This window comes from Sphaerodactylus townsendi, linkage group LG01 (genome assembly GCF_021028975.2).
Source record: "Sphaerodactylus townsendi isolate TG3544 linkage group LG01, MPM_Stown_v2.3, whole genome shotgun sequence".
Lineage (NCBI taxonomy): Eukaryota > Metazoa > Chordata > Lepidosauria > Squamata > Sphaerodactylidae > Sphaerodactylus > Sphaerodactylus townsendi.
In genome coordinates, this window is record NC_059425.1 from 106,056,944 (window position 1) to 106,079,030 (window position 22,087).

General features: G+C 43.8%; 1 protein-coding gene and 1 long non-coding RNA gene across 3 annotated transcripts in view; one reads left to right on the forward strand and one right to left on the reverse strand.

The window, feature by feature from the left end:
• Window positions 1-3,610: 3,610 nt before the first annotated feature.
• LOC125428999 lies at window positions 3,611-21,283 on the reverse strand. The gene is made up of 3 exons (XR_007243927.1): window positions 21,273-21,283; window positions 16,242-16,244; window positions 3,611-3,750 (listed from the first exon to the last, which is right to left on the reverse strand). It is a non-coding gene; the product is annotated as an uncharacterized LOC125428999 (long non-coding RNA).
• Window positions 15,000-22,087, forward strand: part of NHSL1 (NHS like 1) — a 176,644-nt gene continuing 169,556 nt past the window's right edge. Inside the window, exon 1 of one of the 2 annotated variants that reach the window (XM_048489698.1) lies at window positions 15,000-15,935. In XM_048489698.1, coding sequence (XP_048345655.1) covers window positions 15,608-15,935 — 328 coding nt within the window. In that variant the 5' untranslated portion in view covers window positions 15,000-15,607. The remainder of the gene's footprint in view (window positions 15,936-22,087) is intronic. The other variant, XM_048489669.1, reaches the window with a different exon arrangement.

Here is a 22,087-nt window from a genome sequence, read left to right on the forward strand (position 1 = left end):
ACTCCCAACCCAAACCCCATCTCAGGCTCCACTCCCAAAATTTCCAGGTATTTCTTAACCTGGAGCTGGGAACCCTACTGATAGCTGAATACTAGATAACTACAAATAATTATTGCTGTCATTAATATTTAAAGGCTTTCTGTTTTTTAGTTAGTAGTGTATTGACAGGACACTAGAAAGAGTTTAGTGATAATATTATACACTTACACTCCGCTCCTGATATAGATGGCAATTTTAACAAGGCAATAGCAACTGACAACAGGAAGCTTCAGAGGCATGGTGATTCCCCTCTAACTTTCTGTTCTCAGTCCTACCTGGAAGGAAAGGCTGGTAAGATCAAGGCTAGGGCAGAAACACCTACAGAAGTGAAACTGAGCCATGGTTGGGAAGAGAGGGAGGCTGTTGCTCAGTTGGACACTTTCCCCTTCCAGTGTCCCACCTCAACCTGGCTTAGTTTGCTGCATGCTGTAAGGAAATCATATCTCTGACTATCATGCTACCCCAACAGTCCCAATATAAAATCTGTCTGACATCTATGACAGAATAAGATGGAAGATTGGATTCTTTCCTTTCATATTTCAAGAAAGGGAATAACTTTTTTTAAAAAAAAGTCCTCTGCATATAAACCTTGCATAGTAAGTTGTATAAAAGTTAGTACTTTTCTTTCCTATGTATTTATTAAATGTATTCCAGGAAGACTTTTGACCATCACATGACAATTCTGCTCTGCTGTGCCAGATAATCTACTAATCCTCATACACTTCTGTTAACATCCAGGTCTCAAAAGTTACACAGTTATTATAATGAGTGGTTATTAGTTGACTTCAGTTGCATGTGCTACTATCTTATTCAATACTGCAGCATATATCTGTTGCATGTGCTACTATCTGTTGAGGGCAGGCGGTTGAGTGTTCCTTAGGGTTATTTGGCATGACCCATAGTGGCTGACTCCCTACTTTAAAACAATATAAAGCTTTTTCCCTATGATGTTTTGACAGTATCCTTTCTTCTGTTTTATGTTGGCTTGGTTCTGTGTTTTAAATCTTACATGTCTTGCTCACATTTTTGGGATGTACAGCACTGGAAACTTGCTTGATCAGTTTGATGACTGTTGTATGACAGGTTGCAAAGGTGAAGTAGACCTGTGCAGACACTGAAGGAGGAGAAGAGCTGATTTTTATACCCCTTTAAGGAGTTTCAAAGTGACTTTTTTCTACCTTTAAGGAGTTTCAAAGTGACTTACAAACTCCTTCCCTTCCTCTCCCAACAACAGATACCCTGTGAGGTAGGTGGGGCTGAAAGAATTATCCGGTGAGGTAGGTGAGGTAGGTGGGGCTGAAAGAATTATCACAGAACTATGACTAGCCCAGGGGTAGGGAACCTACGGCTCTCCAGATGTTCAGGAACTACAATTCCCATCAGCCTCTGTCAGCATGGCCAATTGGCCATGCTGGTAGGGGCTGATGGGAATTGTAGTTCCTGAACATCTGGAGAGCCGCAGGTTCCCTACCCCTGGACTAGCCGAAGGTCACCAGCAGACTTATTGTGTGGTTCACCAAATTAGAGGCCGCTTCTCATGTGGATGAGTGGAGAATCAAACCCAGTTCTCCAGATCAGAGTCCACTGTTCTTAACCTATACACCATGCTGCCTCTCAAATGAGGAGGGAGACATGGGTTGTGGTTGACCAGACACAGTGAAATCAAGCTGTGTCTCAGCAGCACTGCCATAACATCAAGGGTTGGTCTTGGACCTGAAAAAATTGTGTGAGTCTGGCAGGTGATACCAAGTACAATCCATACCTGTTGCCTTTCCCAGTGCTGCCAACCCGATGAGCACAGCCAGTGCCTCAGAGACTCACTTTACTTGCCTGGCTGGAGAACTGGTTCTATGCGCCCCAGAAAATGGACTGGCATGTCACTGTTTGACATAAGTGCTCCCCTGTACCCTAAAGCAAGGCTGTGTAAGAACGTGCGCAAGACATTTCTGCTTGAACCATAAGTCATATTATCTGTTGCATAAATAAGAATTCTCACTAATAATATGCTTAATAAATAATAATAATAAATACAATGTATTGTCGAAGGTTTTCACGGCCGGATTCAACTGGTTGTGGTGGGTTTTCTGGACTGTGTGGCCGTGGTCTAGTAGATCTTGTTCCTAATGTTTCAGCAAAGGACAAGAGAGACCCTCCCACTTCTGCAGGAGTCTATCGCATACCCTGCAGCTGTGCAAAGGTCTACATAGAAACCACAAAACACAGCATTCGGCCTCGTATTAAGGAGCACGAAAGACACTGTTGGCTTAACCATGCTGAAAAATCTGCAGTTGCAGAACATGTCTTAAACAAAACTGGACATAACATTTTATTTGAAAACACTGAAATTCTGGACAATTCAGAAGGCTTCAGTAACTATGTCAGACTGCACAGGGAGGCCATTGAAATTCACAAACATCAAGACAACTTCAACAAGAAAGAAGAGACTCTGAAAATTAACAAATCTTGGCTAACAGTACTTTAAAAATGGACTGATAACCCCACCCACAATACAATGCACTCAACCACACCTTTGCATAGCAAGTTCCACCCAAACACTTACTGATTCATTCCCCACCCTGGGGCATGGACAATATACCCCATTAAACTTTCCCTTCTCACTAGACACAGTGTGAAACAAACTTTTCTCTGTGATACACCTTTGAAGATGCCAGCCATAGATTCAGGAACAAGATCTACCAGACCATGATCACACAACCCAGAAAACCCACCACAACCAATAATAAATACAGACTGTGCTTTACAGAGTTCTACAATCAAAAAGACAGCAAACTTCCTTTATGGGGTTTACAGTCAAAATACTGATGGTGAAATGACAAAAGAGAGTAAGGTAGAGGAAAGAAGGATGTCAATGAATGAAAGCAAAAAGGTAGTTAATACTTTAATCAGCGTGTGGATAAGATGTTAAACCAATAATTTTTGGGTTAGGTTTATTTTCTTATTTGTGTAAAAGATACTTACCTTATCTTTCAACTATTTAGATCTTCAAAACAATTTACAAATCAAACCTAACACTTGTAAATTTCCCGGCAGGAACAGACTTATTGTAGGACAGTGGTGGCGAACCTATGGCACGGGTGCCAGAGGTGGCACTCAGAGCCCTCTCTGTGGGCATGCGCAAACAGAGTGCCCCCCCATCTAGGGTGGCCTGGGCCGCTGGGCTTGATTATTAGCATTAAACGTAAGACAGAGGCCCTTTCCGCACGGGCGTTTTATGGCGCCCTGGGGACGGCAAAAACGCCGTCCCCAGGGAGCCATTTGCACAGGGGGCGCAGCATCGCCCGACCGGTGCGAAGCCGGCATTTCCCAACCTCGCTCGGGGAGCGAGGTTGTTGGGAAATGCCGCCTTGGGGCCGCTGCCGTGCGAACGGCAGCGGCTCCAAGGTGCCCTCCCCCTCCCAACCTTCACTTACCTGGTCCCCGGCCCTCCGGCGCGTCGCCGAGGCCTGGGGACATGCCCCCCTGCCCTGCGACGCTGCAGCAGACGCGCAGGGCCGGGGGTGTGTGTCTCCAGGCCTCAGCGATGTGCTGGAGGGCCAGGGACAAGCCGGGTCAGCCAGGCGACGGCGCTCTGCGGTGCCGTCGTCCCAGCCGGTTCTGGGACCATCCATGCGGACGGTCCCAGCGTCGGGGGGTCGGCGTGGTTTACGCCGGCCCAACCCCTTTCGCCTCCGCCTCCGTGCGGAAGGGGCCCTAGTTTTGGGAAAGCAGTGTAGGTAACCTGTTGTGCTGCTAAACCGCACTGATTTTCATGGGAAGAACTGAAGCGTGATCCTTTACCTGGGAGTAAGCTCAGTTGCTGGCAGTGGGGCTTGCTTCTGAGTAAACCCTCCTAGGGTCATGATTCACCCATTGGAAGAGTTGCACGGTTGCTTCAAAGCAAAGCCACCGACTACCACCAAGCTTACTCCTGAGTAACGCATGCCTCGGAGCCAACCGTTTTTTAAAAACTAAAACCTCAGTATTCAGGTTAAATTGCTGTGTTGCGATAAATTAGTGGGTTTGGGGTTGCAATTTGGGTACTCGGTCTCGAAAAGGTTCACCATCATTGCTGTAGGATAAAGTTGCCAGGCTCTACCTGGGACCTGGAATTCTCCTGGAGTTACAACTGATATCCAAACTTCACAGATCAGTTCCCCTGGAGAAAATGGCAGATTTGGAGGGGAGACACTGCAGAGCTCACTTCTTTCACCAAACTGTTCTCTCCATAAATTCTGCCCAAATTCTCAGAACTTTCAGGTAACGTTAACCATAGGGCATGTATCACTAGTAGACAGGTGACATTAGGACAAGTACAAACAGTTCCCAGAAGCATCTAGATTTTAAAGCAAACTGGGAAGAAAGCAGATGAAAACAGGCAGGTTGAGTTTGAGCAAGTCAGGACTGTTCTTGTCACACAGTTCTACTTGGTTTGATGGCAGCTACAATTCCTGCAGGATAGATCTTGATGGAATTGCTCTCATCCCTCATGTATAACATTGGCACTCCTGGCTGTCAAGCCAGGGCAGTGACAGACAGGATGACAATATCCTGGAGTGTCAGGGTTCAATAATGATTACTTGAGGGGTTTTTTAAGGCATCTAAAAATGCAGAGGGGACACACTACATTCATGGTCATAGAAGGACTTCCAAAAATAGGGAACATTGTGCTGTCTTACCTTAGCATACTCTGTTGTTTCTCCTTTATAATATGAGTGGGGAAAACATATGAACAGTAAACATGGCTGTCTGCCCCACCCAGGCTCCTTCCGCACATGCAGAATAATGCACTTTTAATCCACTTTCAATACACTTTGCAGCTGGATTTTACTGTGCGGAATAGCAAAATCCACTTGCAAACAATTGTGAAAGTGGATTGAAAGTGCATTATTCTGTATGTGTGGAAGGGCCCTAGTTTGACCTCTGGCAGTTTTTCTACTTTAACGAAAGAAATCACTAATGCCAAGCTATCTGCTGGTCAGATTTTTTTAAAAAGATACTGCTTATTTCAGATTATTTATTGTAACCCGGACTGCGTTTTTCCATCTTCGGCAGGCCCGGCGGCTGGCCCCCTTCCTCTCTCAGGCAGACCTGGCCCACCAGGATAGTGATACGATGCAAATGCAGGTCACCTCCAGATTCTTGACTATTGTTCCACAACTCGGGCTCTACGCTGGCCTTCCCTTGGCGCCTGATTCGAAACTGAAACTGGTCCAACATGCAGCGCGCTGGCTGCCTGCTCACAGGGGCTTCTCTTCTGCTTATCATATATTCAACCCAGCACGCCATAGCTGCATTGGTCTCCTGGCAGTGGAATTCAATCATCTTCAAGGTGTGGGTTTTGACCTTTAAGGCCTTTACGCTGCCTGGGGACCCTCGTGGTATCTGGAGAGAGACCGTGATACCTCCCCATAGCATGCCTTTCATTTTCCTACCTTGGCCTCTGGGCCTCTCTCAGCAGAGGCCAATTTCTGGGTGTAGGTTCCTGGCCTCTTCAATGATGCTGCTGGCCTCCATACCACGGGCCAGGACCTTCACAGCCCCTGGTTCCCTCGCCCGGGTGGAACACTCTTCCTCCCAATAATCCGTCCAGGCCCTCTGTGGGACCTTGGTGAGTCTCCAAGCAGGGCCTGTAAGACCGAAGTTGTTCCGCCTGGCCTTTGGAGTATCCAGCTGCTGGAGTGAGTGGCTCCTCCCTCCTCCCCCCTTGCTTTCTGCACTTACCATCTATGCACTTTACCATCTTTACTACCCTCTTAGAGAGGAGCCTGGCACCTCCCTCTTTCTTTTGTTGGGGTGATCTTAATGAATTGAATGATAGGATACTTGTCACTGTTATATTAACCGCTGTTTTAAATAGATTTTAACGGATTTAGTATTATATTGTCTGCACTGACTTTTAATTAACTATGTATTTGTGGATGCTGTACACCTCCCAGAGCCCCTAGGGGATGGGGCAGTTTATAAATCGAAAGAATAAATAAAATAAATAAAAAATATTTACTTCGTTAGTGGGAAAAGATTTGTATTATATAATATGTAACTTTGTAGTTGTGGCTGTATGTGAAATTGTTAGAATTTTCAGTGCTATTCTAGAAATTGGATTTATGACAAACCAATTAACAAATAGCCTCTTCTCTGCAATCACAAATCCCTGTACTTCACCCAGCATTTGACCTGCACTGAACAATAGAGGTTTGCTCTTTTCTGTTTATGCAAGAGTTTGCAAAGCGATTTTGATAATATATTTTACAAGGGATAGAGATGGAAAATTTTAAAAAAACTTTGCTGAAATTAAATTTTGAAGTGGACCCTACTGCAAGGAGACATGTACACTGTGTATTCAATATTTGCTAAAGTGGGAATACAACATAAAACATTCAAAAGAAGCTACAGATTTAAGTATCCTGAATTCTATCTGACAGCTAGCATACCTGTGAAGGCAGAGAGCTGATTCAGTTTGCTTCAACGAGAGCAACTCATTTAGCTCTGAGGATAAACTAAAGGGAGTCTTGTAGCATTTTGAAGACTAACAAAATTTTATTTCAACATAAAGTTTCATGGACTACAAGTCACTTCTTCAGATGCAATGAGTGGTAATCTCAAAACCTACCTTTTTTGTAGCTGTATGAAAAAATTAGACAGCTGGGGCCATAAAAAGTGAGAAGTACACAGTAAAATGTCATTGAGTGAAATCCACATCAAATCCAACACTTTCACGCTGGATTCCCCATTTGTAGTTGTTTGTAGGGGAATATTAACTTTCAGATAAAAAACCTGAAAATCCTAAAAGATTGAAGCGTTCTTTCACTATTTCATGCAGAATGCCATTTTCAGTAAGTCTCTCTGTGGAATTAACCATCTGGAGAAAACAGTGTCTAATCAACTCATCTCTAGGTATAGTTGCTGTTTATTTGCACAAGTGCAGTGGCAGATTTTTAAAGCTGTTTTGCTGAATTATATTGTCCTGAAAAAATCACAGCTATATCCAGGAAAGCATTAAGCCAGAGAATGTTTCCTCCACTTGACTGCATTCACAAATAGCTGGTATTTTCTGTTTTCAGCAAGTTTTGAGACATATGTCTGTGACAGCACTTTAAAAGGACTCCATGAGTGGTTTCTATCCTGTGGCAAAGTCACTGTATTAATCCACAACCACACCCAGGATTTTAGTCCAACATAAACTAAAAGCCAAATCCACAGTTGCCTCCCTCCCTGTCACTGGCTTTTATACAACTGAGGATACTCCTCCTCAGAGAGCAGCACACTTGTATTCATGTTTGTGGATTTGTGTTCTCCTTGCTAGTTGAATATTAAGGGAGAGGAATCTTCAAAATACTCATACAGACAAACATAAGATGTTGTAGCTGATACTAATTTGAATTTGGAACATGTCAGAATTTCTATATGACCCCTGATTTATCTCAAGGTGTGTTGGGAGTCATTCCATTCTTTTTTGGATAATGACCGATGTTCTTTATCAGGTTTTTCTTTTGTTTTGGTGTTTATACTGGACTTGCTATGTTTTTGCAATCTTTTGCCTTGCTCAGTATCAGAATCTGTTCTGTTTTAATACTGCCTGGTACATCCTTCATTACTAATGGCTTAAATGAGAAACAGAAATCTTCAGGACAGTGAACCTGAAATACTAGAAAATAATGTTAGGCATCCAGAAATCTCAGGATATACTTTCATGAATTCCAGGCCAGCCCAATCTCATCGGATCTTGGAAGCTAAGTGGAGTTGGTTGCTACACAGAAGCAGGGAATGGCAAATCACCTGTGTTCATCTTTAACCTTGAAAACTCTACATGGGTGTCATAAGTAGTCTATGGGTTGACAGCACTTTCCACTTCCAGCCATGTTAGCCAATTGCAAAAAATATATGAGAAACTGTGCTTTAGTCCATAAAAACCTATAGTGAAGTAAAACTTTGTTATTTGAAGTTTTACAAGATTTCTGCATATAATCTATCTTAAATCATTTTAACATTTTTTAAAATTTTCTCACACAAAAAGACAACAAACACAACAATGTAAGTGACATCTAAGCTGGCGCTGGCAGCCATGCAGGTACATGACAGCTGGGCACTATGACAGCCATTGTGCCAGGGCTTTTCCGACATAGAAGCCCACACTGGCCTACCAAAGGGGGCGTTGCAAGGGTGGACCCAACGTTACTTGCTCATTCCGCACACACAAAATAATGCGTTTTCAAACCACTTTCACAACTATTTGCAAGTGGATTTTGCCATTCCGCACAGCTTCAAAGAGCACTGAAAGCAGTTTGAAAGTGCATTATTCTGCATGTGCGGAATGAGCCTTGGCTTCCTAAGCCCTTTCAGTCTGGGAACATCCCCTTTGCTGGCGTGGACTTATGCCAGCAAAAAGGGTGGCACATTAGGCTGCATAGGGCCTTTTCACTACCCTTGGGGGAGGTTGCATGTTTTCCTGCTCTTTGGAGTCAGCGAGGCCATGCTGTGCCTGGCAGCCCCAAATCTAGCATCCGATCAGGATTGGCCTGCTCATTGTGGTATATTGGTGTTGTTGCTTTAAGGATGACTTCCAGGGGCTCTCTAGAATGGAGAGACTCAGGCCTTGTGACCCTATTGGATATAAGGAGTCACAGTTACTGGAGCCTAGCTGTAGCGTGACCTGGCTAGTTAGTTGGATCTTGTGTTGCAATAAATACAGTTCTTAACCACTTCTGACTGCAGACTTAATCCTGTCCCCCCATAAAGGCGTAACATGGTTTTAGAAGACAGCACATGTTTGCAGGCATCCTAGACACAGCACAGTGAGTACTCAGTAAACTCAAGTCTGAAAGTAAAGCAGCTTCATCAGAAAACTGCATTCTGTTTCCCATGGAAGGCTGTCCACCACCCCCATTCCTACTTGGGAATCTTGCTGAAAATATCATAGCACATTCATGCTTTTTACATGTCAAGCAATTTATTAGTCAATCAAGCAATAGCAAAGTCATAAAACAGATTAACTGACTATATCAGCAGAAACTATGGCACTTGTAAAATACTTCAGTATCTTTACAGTACGTTCAAAGCAGAAGGCTCTGCATGAGAAACTTTCAAACTAGAAACATCCCATGTGAAAATAATTATCTTTATTCTGAATAGGCAGTTCTTGGACTAGGATTCCAATGCTCAGGGTTCCAGTTGGATGAGTTCAAAGATGTAATTGTGCTCAGTGAACTTCTCAACAATGTGGAATCCTTAAAAATACAAAAAAACCATGTTTGCAAGTCTAGATGAGGCCACTGTGATATTGTATTTATCTGATTAGAGCAGCTAGAAGAGGAAAAGCATGTGGATATAAGATAAACATTCAGTTAGAAAGCTGAAGAAACGTTACTCAGTTACTATGGATTCTTTCAGAGATCATGACATTGGCTCAACAGGATAGGCCTAGCTATGTGATTGTAGGAGAAAAGTTTGCCCTATATAAAAACAACAGAGGCAATAGTATAATTTGGGTGTAGTCAGGTGTCACATTCATTTTGATAAAATAGCAATTGATCTCAACCTCCATTAAGTCATTTCCCATATCTTTCCTGTCAGGTTGATTTTGTGACTATGATTATCATAGCTTTATATTATATACCTTTATATTAACTAGGCCTCTAAAACATTCATATTTTTATTATCTGCATGAGACAAATTGGGGTTGAGACTGAGGCTGAAATAGAGTAACATGCCTAAGGCACTAAGCAATCCTAACTGCAGGTACATGCTTCTAAGTCATTGACATCAATTGAGTTAGAAGTGTATAATTATGTTTAGGATTGCACTGCTGAAAATCCATGGCAGAAGCCAGTTTCAAACCAGGGTTTTCTTAATTTATTGCAGATACTGTAATCCTGTGCAGAGTTATTCCAGTATAAATCCATTATTTTTAGTATGCTTAAGCCTGGCTATTGCATTGTGGAAAAGCAATGTAGAAAAGTAGAAAAGCAAGACCTGCTGAGGAAGAGTCAGCATAGTTTTTGCAGAGGCAAGTCCTGCCTTACAAACTTACTAGAATTCTTTGAGGGTGTAAACAGGCATGTGGATAAGGGGGAACCAGTGGACATTGTCTACTTGGATTTCCAAAAGACCTTTGACAAAGTTCCTCACCAGAGATGATTGAGAAAACTCAGCAATGAAGGAATAAGAGGGGAAGTCCTCCTATGGATTAAAAACTGGTTGAGAAACAGGAAGCAAAGGGTGGGTGTAAATGAGAAGTTCTCACAATGGAGAGATGTAGGAAGTGGTGTCCCCCAAGGATCCGTTTGGGGACCAGTGCTCTTTAACCTATTTATAAATGACCTGGAAGTAGAGGTGGGTAGCGTGGTGGCCAAGTTTGTGGATGATACCAAATTATGAAGGGTGGTGAGAACTGCAAAAGACTGTGAAGAGCTCCAAGCAGACCTTTATAAATTAGATGAGTGAACTAATAAATGGCAAATGCAGTTCAATGTAGCAAAATGCAAAGTGATGCACACAGGAGCAAAAAATCCAAACTTCACATACATGCTACAGGGGTCAGTGCTATCAGTCACAGACCAGGAAAGGGATTTGGGCGTCTTAGTTGATAGTTCCATGGGAATGTCAACTCAATGCATGGCAGCTGTGAAAAAGCAAAGTCTATGCTGAGAATGATTAGATAATAGATAATAGATTAGATAATAGATTAGATTGATAATAAAATTGCAAAGACTGTCATGCCATTATATAAAGCAGTGGTGTGACCGCACTTGGAGTACTGTGTTCAGTTCTAGTCGCCACATCTCAAAAAGGATATCGAAGAGATAGAAAAAGTGCAGAGAAGGGCAATGATGATGATTGAGGGATTGGAGTACCTTCCTTATGAGAGGCTGCAGCGTTTGGGACTCTTTAGTTTGGAGAGGAGACATCTGAGGGGGGATATGATCGAAGTCTATAAAGTTATGCATGGGGTAGAAAATGTTGACAGAGAGACATTTTTCTCTCTTTCTTACAACATTAGAACCAGGGGGCATACATTGAAAATGCTGGAGGGAAGAATTAGGACTAATAAAAGGAAACACTTCTTCACGCAACGCGTGATTTGGTGTTTGGAATATGTTGGAATAGGAGGTGGTGATGGTCACTAACCTGGATAGCTTTAAAAGGGGCTTGGACAGATTTATGGTGGAGAAGTCAATCTATGGCATAGGTGTCAAACTTGCGCCCCTCCAGATGTTATGTCCATAACATCTGGAGGGCCGCGAGTTTGACACCTGTGATCGATGGCTACCAATCTTGATCCTCTGAGGCTGCAAATGCCTTAGCAGACCAGGTGCTCGGGAGCAACAGTAGTAGAAGGCCATTGCTTTCACCTCCTGCATGTGAGCTCCCAAAGGCATGTGGAGGGCCACTGCAAGTAGCAGAGTGCTGGACTAGATGGACTCTGGCCTGATCCAGCAGGCTCGTTCTTATATTCTTATGTTCTTATTGTACTGTTGTTTGGCGATACGTACAATCCTAGGTTTATACAATATTGCAGCTTTATGGAAAATAAGTGGCCAACCATGTACTACCCAGATCAAGTACTAAATATGTACTTCTTGATCTGTTCATTTCTCATTGTTAGAATGATATCTGCAATATATGCCTGTCTAAAACAATAAAGAAAGTATTGAATGAACAGAGAAAAGACTTTCCACTCTTCTTTTGTTGATACACCGAGGCCTTTCTTTATAGCTTGAATTATTTATCTCGAAAAGCACTTATGGAATAAGAGCTCTTTAAAAAGTAAAACAGAGTTTCATGCTTGCATTTAACACAAAACGTTCACATGCAGTGTAATCCTATCCTCTTCTAAGCACCTCTGAATGACCTGGATAAGTTCGCATTTGAACCTTTTAGAACTGGTCAGTGCTGTGGATCTAATCTGGATGTTGCAAAGCTGCAGCTAACTGGAAACTACAGATATCCATAGCAAAACATCACTCATTCCTATCTGGATGATCATTTGGTTATATCTGAAATCACAAGGGAGATAATTTCAAATTTTTCAGGCCTGTTGTTATGTCTTGAAAATCCACATTTTGAGTTTGCTTCCGTCTTGTGTGAATTGATCCTCGAAATCCATTTTACTCCTTCCTTACACCCTTTCCCCCATAAAATTATATATTTTCCAACAATAGTTGTTTATCATTAAGTCAAGGTTATATGACATTGCATATACTTTGTAGGTATGAATATGTGTAAGTATCATATGTATCTCATACAACCCTGACCTGGATAGTCCTAGGCTAGCCTGATCTTGTCACATCTCAGAAGCTAAGTGGCTTGGTCCTGGTTAGTATTTGGATGGACAAGTCCCATATGAATGTACTGGTGACGGTGACATGGAAGTAGCAGGCACGACAAAGTTCCACATCTCTTCTGCGGTTCTTAAAAAATCCTATGGGATCACCATAAGTCAGCTGTGACGATAAAGACAATAATAATAACACGGTAGAACCATACCACTTTTGTACCCAATACAAATAAATCTACAAAAACAACTGTGAAAAAACAGATAAAAGAAACACTTTATGAATATATAAGGCAGGTTGAGAGACATGAGGACAAGTCACCTACCAGGCAATCATATAATGGTACCAAACACAAATAAGCACATGAAGAAAAATACACACTAAGGACACACCATTCAGAGATTATAATGGAGGGAGCACCTGAAGCTAGTTCTGGGTCAGCCTAATTCTTCATGCTATGGCAGAAATGTGGCATTGAGAAATACCTAATTAAATCTAAGATTATGTAACCTGGGAAACCTTTAATAGTTATAACAACAGTTAGTAACTTGGCAGTTTGTCCTCCAGTGTGGCACTCATAGGTACTTTTAGGAAGGCTAGATGGGGTTTTTGCTTAGAAGGGATTTTGATTGGCTACTGGAGATTACAGGGCACAGGAATCTTAAGTAGGTGAAATAAGATATGTGTTCGCAAGAAAATATTTTAGACAATATGTTCATTTTAAAATGCATCCTTTTAAACATAACTTCTGCCTAAAATGTTGAAGAGTTACTATTAGAATTAGACGTGACCTCACTCTGACATTTTGTGGTTGGCTTTGCCTCCTTTAGCAGCCATTTTGTGGTTGTGCCCACCACCCTGTGTCAGAATTCCAAAGGTGCTCACAGGCTCAAAAAGGTTGGGGAACCCTGCTCTATGTTTTGAGGTATATCCACAGTCCATTTCATAAGTAGAAAAAAATATAAGATATAAATATAGCAAATAAACCATCATTTGAAACACAATTTGCTAGTAAAAGCTGCTGAAGATACGTACATGCAGTTGATGATTGCTGAAACAGCCATATCTCTAATATTAAAGATCTAAATTAAGTGACTTGTAGAAATTATACATTTTACAGCAGTAAGCTCCCGGCCTTTGTTGGGAAACAGGCGGGGCGGAGCAGGAGCAAACTGCGCCCAGGGCATGCATGCGTTCCGTGCCCCTGTTGCAGCGCTGCCCGCCCCCGCCACAGAACGCCCCCCCCCACAGCCGGGCCAGGCCCCCGCTGCGGCTTCGTCCAGGGCATTGCACCCCTCATCCCATTGGTGCTACGCCACTGGGAACAGGATTTCCTCAACTTGTTGGGAGAGTGATAGCTTGGAAAGAGAATTCTAATTGCAAATGGAAGACATGGCAGAGTTATAATTTTTAAAGGTATTTGGAGGTAAAGAGGGTGTGGTGTTGGGAGACTACAGTTCTGCCACTTGATCTTTAGCCCATGGGGTTCCATCTTGTTCCCCGTTCTATAGATGTAAAGCTGTTGGGAGAGGCCATTTGGAGATATGAGCTGAGCTTCCACCAATATGCAGATGGTACTTGGCTCTATCTCATGCTACCAGCAGATTCCAAGGAGTCTGTGGAAACTGTCAACAGGTGCCTAGAGGCAGCTTTGGAATGGATAAGGACTAACAAACTGAAAATTTTGACTTTGCGGGGATTCCCATGGAGGCTGCTGTTCCCATGGAGGCTTCCCAGGGGCATGGGGAGGCTTGCAATGTGAAAAAGCCTCCCTGCTGCTGGGAAGTCCCCATGGGGTTTAATGGACTTTGTCACCTTTTGGAGGCATTAAGTCCCAAGCCCAGGCCGCTGACGCAGCAGCAGCAATGGCTGGGAGTGAGCTGTCTAGCCTGGGCTCCTCCCCTGGCCATGCCTGCAGACTGTGCAGTCTTCTATATCTCAGCATGAAAGGACAGTGGCCAATCTGGACTTTGTTAAAGATCTGCTCTCAGTCAAAAGACAGTAGTGGGGGCTGATTCCTGGGGGTTGTGTGGGAGGATGATGTCACGTATAGTAGTGTAATTCAAGTGGGTACAAGGTATACAGGAAAGTAACAAGTGGTGCTAATGATCATACAATGTTGAGTTATTAAATTTACTAGCAGCAAGCAAACCCCATTGCAAGAGGCAATGGGAGTTAGCACAGGGTGGGGGAACAGGCATTTCCCCCTGCAATATGAACTCAGAACAATTTTCAGTATGTATTTCACTTTGGCAGACTACTTTTGTTCACAAAGAAGAACAAAAGTATTATAAATAATAAACTCAGTAACGTACATTTCAATGCATCTGATGAAGTGAGCTTTGATATGAGGTGTCAGGCCAGAATAAAGATAGTTAGTCTTTTAAGGAGCTGCTGGACATCTTTTTTACTTTGCTGCTACAGACTAACGCAACTACCCACTGCGAACCGGTGGCAACTCCAGCGTGGAGCGTGCGCACACAATAAGCCTAGCAAGCAGATAGGGGCCAGAAAGTGAGATTTCCTAGGTGATGGTTAAGGAGCTACTTCCTGGAAAAGGTAACAATAGGACCCGGAGCATGGAACATGCACTGACGCCAAGCGGCAGAAAGTTTAAGCGAATGCGCTCCACCTTTGGCTTGCTGGCAGGCAAGAAGTAGCTCCAGTTTGGAGAGCCACAGGTAGGCGGCGGCCTTTTTTCCGATTCTTTTCCCCAGGTTTCTGCTGACTCCAGGGTTCCCCTCCCTCTCCGGTACTTTCGCTTTCCGGGTTTGGAGTGCGGCTGTTACTCAGCGCAGATATCCCAGGTGTCCGCGCAGGGGGTCGCCTGGCTTTGCGCTCCTCCTTCCCCCGCGCCTTTCGGCGAAGCCCTTCCAAGCCCCCTCCCACGCTTCCTCCTCCGCTCGGCTCGGGGAGCAACTCGGCTCTCTTTCCTGTTTGGGCAAGCCGAGCGGCTGCAGCAACCAGGGTCCTCCTGGTTTTCCCCTCACGCCACTCCGAGCCGAGCTGTCCCCCCCCCCCCTCCGCTTTTTCTGCGCCTTCCGCGAAGCAGCCGCCCGCCGAGCAAAAAAGCTCCCCTTGGCCGCTGAGGCGCAATGGACCTGTGGCGCCTCCTCTTCGACCCCTTGACCAGCTGCAGCCCCCAGACGTGAGTTGCGGCTTCTCTTGGTGGGCTTGCTTTTTTATTTTTATTTTTTGGCATCGGAGGCTGAGCTTTCGGGGCGGGGGGAAGCTTTTCTTTTCTTTTGGATGCAGTTGGCTTCTGCCCGGGCGAGCTCCTCACTGAAGAGCGCGAGATGCCTTTCCCCATGAGGACGGTGGCGCCCCTCAAGCTGCACCACTTAGAAGAGGATGTGGCCGCTCCGACGGACAAAGGAGGGCAAGCCGGGCGAGCAGGCGGCGGCGGCGCGGGACTTCTCTTTGGCTCCCTGGAGGAGGTCTGCTCGTACTCGCTGGTCTGCCTGCTCTGGCAGCTCTCTGACCTCTCCCGCTGCGCCAGCGAAGTCTTCGGCGGGATCCAGGAACAAGCCGACAGCCTGGGGCGTCGTAGTGCCCACCTCCAGCGCCGCTTGGACGGCCTCCGGTCTCTCGCCTCCCGCTTGGATCACCGCAAAGTCAAAATCCGTGAGTGATCCGCTGTTCTCCCGCCTAAAGCATTTCTCCGGCTGCACTGCGCTGCACTCCGGTGGGCGGGCGGGGGGCTCTTGCCTGGCCCTTTTTTCAGCCACTGCTGACCTCTGTGTGTGTGTTGGTGTGGCTAGGGATTTGCAGGCGGATGCTTGCAGCCAAGAGAGAGGCCACGAGTGCAAAGATTGTGGAAATAGTCGGGAAAGAAGGCCTTAGCATCCCCCACCCCACTTCCCATGCCCCTATAATGTGGCCACCTTATCCTGGCCAGGCTGCGAAGGTCGGGGAGGTCAGTCATCCCACTAGCTTGACCTCCAAGTAGATTGTAGGGGAAGCTCTTGCAAGTTGCGCAGGCTCCACGGGTTTGGCCACATTGCTGAGCTGCCTCTCCCAGATAGAGATCCAGCCAGCGACAAAACGTTACTAAAAAAAAGAAAAGAAAAAAGGGTAGAGGTGTTCACAAATGAGGACAGGATGGGTGGGACCATAGTATCTTCATACATTACACCCAAGAATGTGTTTGTTGCTTGGTGAGTCCCCTGTGAAGTGCCAGTGCAATGGCCTCCTTGTGGCTCATTTGATTCTTTCTCTTCCCCAATATGTAATGCCTTCTTTTGGGGAAACAAACATGGTGTGAAATGAAATACTGAGATGGTCTTACTAATGGAACATTTCTATTAAGAAGAGATATTGAATCACATAATGGCTCCATATCTTTAAAAAAATTATACTAGTGACTAGAGACAAGAACTGAATGAAACACATCATCCAAGTTCAAAACCCATTTGTGATGTTCTTTCTGGGGAACCCCCAGTGTTGCTCTCTGTAATTCTGTGGCTAAGGGCAAAAGTCCAAGATGGCACACTGGAATCACCCCCACAGTCAAACTCTTGGGTGTAATGTATGGCTCTTACCCCATGCAAGATGATTGGGAGCTGTCATTCTAAGCCAGATGGGACAGGTGAAAGTGGTGACTGGAGTCTTCTTTTCTTGTACTTTCCCCAACTCATTTCAGTGAGTGGGACTGTGGGCAATCAGGGAAACTACCCATTTCCCATTGATTAAGACTGACCCTGGGAGACTCTTTTCATCAGTTTTGGGGAAGTTGGTCTCAGTTATGTTGGTACTTAAAACTCTTATTCCTTATCAAATTATTCAGACGCTTCACGTGATCATGAGCATTCGCAGGACAGCTTCTTGGAGCTGAGGAAGAGGCCACAAGTGCAAAGATTGTTTTAACTGACCAGTAAAAGCTTCTTTTGATCATTTGGGTATTGACATTTCTCACCTCTGGGATCATGGACTAATCAAGGCTTGAGCACAGATTTTACATTGTTTTAGAAAAACCTAAATTTACAACAGCTGGCATGCTAATAAGACTTCTTAGAAAGGAGGCCAGATCTAGGGAGAGTGGGAGGGGCAGATGCCCTGGAGGGACGGCAGGTGGTGGAGGAGGTTTAGCTGCTCAGCAGAGATGGCTCATTCTGCAGTACCTGAGTCCCTTTCCCCCAATTTGGCTGCTACTAGAGATGGGGGAGGCTGAATTGCCCAACAGAGATGGCTCATTCTGCTGTGCCCATGCCCCTGATTAACCTGCTGTGAGGAGGTGAAAGGGGCTCAATTGCCCAGTAGAGATGGATTGTTCTGCAGTGTGTGCACTGCATTCCCGCAATGAGGAGGTGGAATGGGGTGGGGGGAGAAGGAGACCCCAGGCTTCAGAAGGAAGTTACAGCAGAAGCTGTGGCTGTTAGTCAAGCAAAACTTTGGCAAACCAAGAGGAAGTGGAGCTAAAGATTCCTGAGAATATATTCAAAGATGTCAAGTTCTATGCAGTGGGAGACTCAAACCCCAGAAAATGTTCCTGCGCCTTGCTAATCTCCCTCCTTCTCCTGGCTGAGGCACTCTCCGCTCTGAGACTCCTGGGGAGGGGGTGTGCTTAGGAAGCGTTCTAAGCATCCACAGGGAGAAGAGTTTGGGAGTGCTGGTGACTGTTAATATTTTAGAATGACTTTCCTGGCCCCCTGCCTTGTGCTTTGCTGAGATGCTGCATGAGGTGCTGCAAGCCCTGGAACACTCTGGAGTCAAATGGGGTGGAGAGGAAGAGGAATGACCCCCTCCCCCTTTAAAACTGGGAGCTGTTTTATGCTTGGCTTTGCCAAAGGCCACCAGTAGACCTGCTCCCTCATCTTGTATGCTTGACCTTCCCCAAACAGCTTGATTTTGTCCCTTTGTCAAGGTAGGGTGCCTATTATGTGCTATCAAGTCACTGCAGACTTATTAATCAATCAACTCCAACACATCCTCTTCTTAACAGCCTTGCTCACATCATGCAAACTGAGGGGTGGCTTCCTTTGCTGAGTCAGTCCATGTCAGAGTGGGTCTTCCTTTTTTCCTACTGTCATCATTGTTTCCTGGCATTATTGTCCTTCCTAGTGAGTCTTTTCCAGTGACTAAAGTACAGTAGCTTCAGTTTAGTCATTTTAGCTTCTAATAGCCTAATAATCTGATAAAACTTTTCTTGGCCTGTACTTTATTAAAGGAGCATGAGGCGTGTTTGGTATTTCCCATGTAAAAATTATGTGTGCTGTACTTAAAACAAATGTCCAGAGAAAAGCTGGGAATGAAAAATTGTCTCCTTAGATTGTAAAGTTAAAATAATGTAAAAGTGCAACTATTCATTAACAGTTAATAGAGACCAGCATAAATTGTTCCATTATTTAAAAGAATTGTTGATTCTATATGTTTATATATGCATATATAAAGAAAAAATTATATAATATACTTTGGGCCCCGCTTAATTTGTATATAATGTACTTTGTCCCCCTCCCCCAATGTTGATCTGGCCCTGCTTAGATCATTATTAAATATACCCCAGATAAAGCTATTTATTTATTTACTTACTTCATTATTCCCTACTTTAATTCCCAATAGGAACCCAAAGTGTCTTACAACATTCTTCCCCCCATTTTATTCTCATAACAATGTGCTGAAATAAAATACATTTGAGTCAAGTAGCACTTTAGGGACTCTTGAGAAGCTTTGGCCGTTTCCGCACGGCCTGTTTATGGCGCCCTGGGAACGGTAAAAACGCCGCTCCCCCTCCCCCAGGGCGGCGTCAAGCCGCCCTGAAAAACAACCCTTTAAAGGGTTGTTTTCCCCTCAACAGCGTGTTCCCGGCGGCGCGGTGTGAACAGCACCGCCGGCGAATTGACGGCTGTTTCTTCGCCGTTTGACTCATGTGTTCCCGCCAGCATTCGTTGAATGCTGAAGCCCCGCCCACGCTGTTCCTCCGACTTCTGGAGGTCAGGGAGAGCAGCGCGGGCGGGGCTTTGACGCCAGCAGGTCAATGACGGGGACACGATGGCGCGAGTCTGGACGGGGAGGGGGACAGAGGGCGGCTCCGATGTGGAGCCGCCTTGCCATCTGTCGGGCTCGAGGCCGCCCGCGACGCTGCTAAGGTTGGAATGAGGCCTCCGCCTCCACGCCAGCAGAATTCTTGCCGGCGTGGAGGCGCCTGGGGGGCCGTGCAGAAACGGCCTTTGACTCTTGAAAGCTTGTACCATGAAAATATTGTTGGTCTCTAAGATGCTACTATATTCAGATCTAGCTACTCTACTGCAGACCAACACAGTTAACCTCCTGAAACTCTCTGAAGTAGTTTAGGGTGAAAGTAGGAGACGGGCCCAAAGTCATCAGCGATCTTCAATGTAAGAATTGAAATTTGTTCCTGGGTCTCCTGGATCCTAATATGGCAGTTTAACCGCTATGCTGCACTGGCTGTTAAGCTCCACTGGAACAACTGGGAATTGTACAATGTAGTATTTTCTCTGTATTGTAGCTGATGTTTACTAAATCATAACTATTGTTGTTTTCATGTTTTAATGTTCCATGTGTGAGTGGCACTGATTAGAATGTGCATTTTGCTTCCGATTGTGAAAAACTTGCACATCTGGGCTCTGGCAGGGCTCCCTCAGGACAGAGTTCACTAACTGTGAACTCTCCAGTGAGAATAGTTTGGAAAGATGGTAATTCCTTTAAGATGTCAGCCTTAAGAATATTGATTGTTTAGAATAAAATATGTCCTTGTACTGCATTAACAATATCCAGAAAGGATTAAATCATGTCCCTTTAATCCCTCTCAACCTTTTATGTTCTATTTCATCTGCTGTTCACAAGCTTTCCTAATAGAGCATCTTGTGCTGTATGTGTGTATTTTTGAGTGTTACTGATTTCCAAAGCAGCAGTCTTTCATTGCTTCAAGCATTTTGTGTTTGGAGAGAAGGTTTGTGTAGAAAAATTATGCAGACAATAACAACAACAATAATAACATGCATATTTAATCTTCTTACCCCAGCTGTGACTGTTCAGGATATGTGCAAACCAAGCACACAATTAATTCCTTTGTATTATCAAATACTCTCTCATCTGAAGATCAGAGATGGAGCATGATATAATTTTTCCTCTATAAGCGCCAATCTCATTCCAGAAACTTTGTTATTAGCTCCTGTGTGCAGAGTAGGGATTGGAATCTCCTGCTGATTCAGTATCAAAACTTTAAATCTGTATATGTATGTATGCGTCTTTTCTACCCCTCCCCCTTTTCAGTTCTGCCATTTGTCCCACAAAGTGAAAAACAACATGTGAGAGAAAGTGAGTTTCAGGAGAGCAGAGAAGTTTGTTGGTCAGCATTTTGATGGAAATCTTTTTTCAGCATTAATTTGATAATTAGCCTGGAGAGAAGTTTTGGCTTTCATTCTTACACTGGGATTTGTGTGTCCATTTTTAAAAATAACGATATTTCTAGTAATTTGTGCATAACTAATTTTTACTAACCAAGAATATGACTTAAGCAAAAATGGCCACAAGGCCTTGCTGTATTTTAAAATTATCTGTAATGTATAATCTTCTAGCACTTTCTTCCAACTAATGTCAGTTTGTTTCTGTCTAGAGCAGTTTACAGCATTGATATGGCTTTCATGGTAAAATACAATTTAAAAATTTTTTAGAACATTTTCCAGTATCTCAGATAGATAATGACTGATCTATGTTTGCTTCAATATACAATTTAAGAATCATTATGTTAGGTTTTATGCCTCATGGGCAGATAATATTTAAACTGAAACACCTGATTATGAGAACAGTCAATCAAACATATTTTTAATATCATATTTAAACACATAGGAAGCGTGGTACAGGAATTAGGGAAGGGGCTGTGGCTCAATGGAAGAGTATCCTCTTTGAATGCAGAAGATCCCAGCTTCAACCCCCAGCATTCTTGTTTAAAAAGAACGGGAAGTAGGTGATGAGAAAGACCCTTGCCTGGCCATTGGGAACTGTTGCTAGTCTTGAGTAGATAATACTTACCTTGATGGACCAATGCTCTTATTCAGTATAAGGCAGCTTCCTGTCTTCTGTTGTTTTTATTGTAATAATACCTGTAAAAATAAAGAAATATAGCATCTATTCTCCTCCTTTGTATACACTTAAGATAAAATCTAAAGGCACTGAAACACACTGATTTTAGAGCACCCAAAGAACTGCATGTGCTATGCTGTAGACATGGTTAGCCAAGCATCTTTCAACACAGATTACCTGTCTTAATGTAGGTCACTGACAATGCTGTTTTACACAGAGTTACACCCTTCTAAGTCCACAGAAGTCAATGAGCTTAGAAAGGTGTTTTGGATTTTATTGGAACGCACCTCAGTTTTGCTGTCAAAAAGACAATAGAATACCTCTGGTGGGTCACATAAAGCTCACAACTCAATCCAGTCCAGTGTATTGTTTATGACCTACAACCAATGCTGGGTTGTGACACTTTGCAGTTTATAATTATTTTGATTTACAAACCCATCCTCAATAATATCTTGAATAATATATATTAACATAATATATTAATAATCGAGTTGCTGGTACCTTTGTGCATACTCATGCAAATACTTTTGTGGACATCGCTGAAAAGTTATGTAGGCATGAGGAAAACTTCTGTTTTGTTGTGTGATTATTGGTGTGTGCAGTGACTATGCAAGATTCCCATTGAATATAATTGACATTTTATATAGAAAAAGGCAGAAGATCTTCAGAAGTGCTGCAAGAATAAAGATGTCGATTAGTAGAAATTATAATTTTATCACAAAATTGTTATTGCT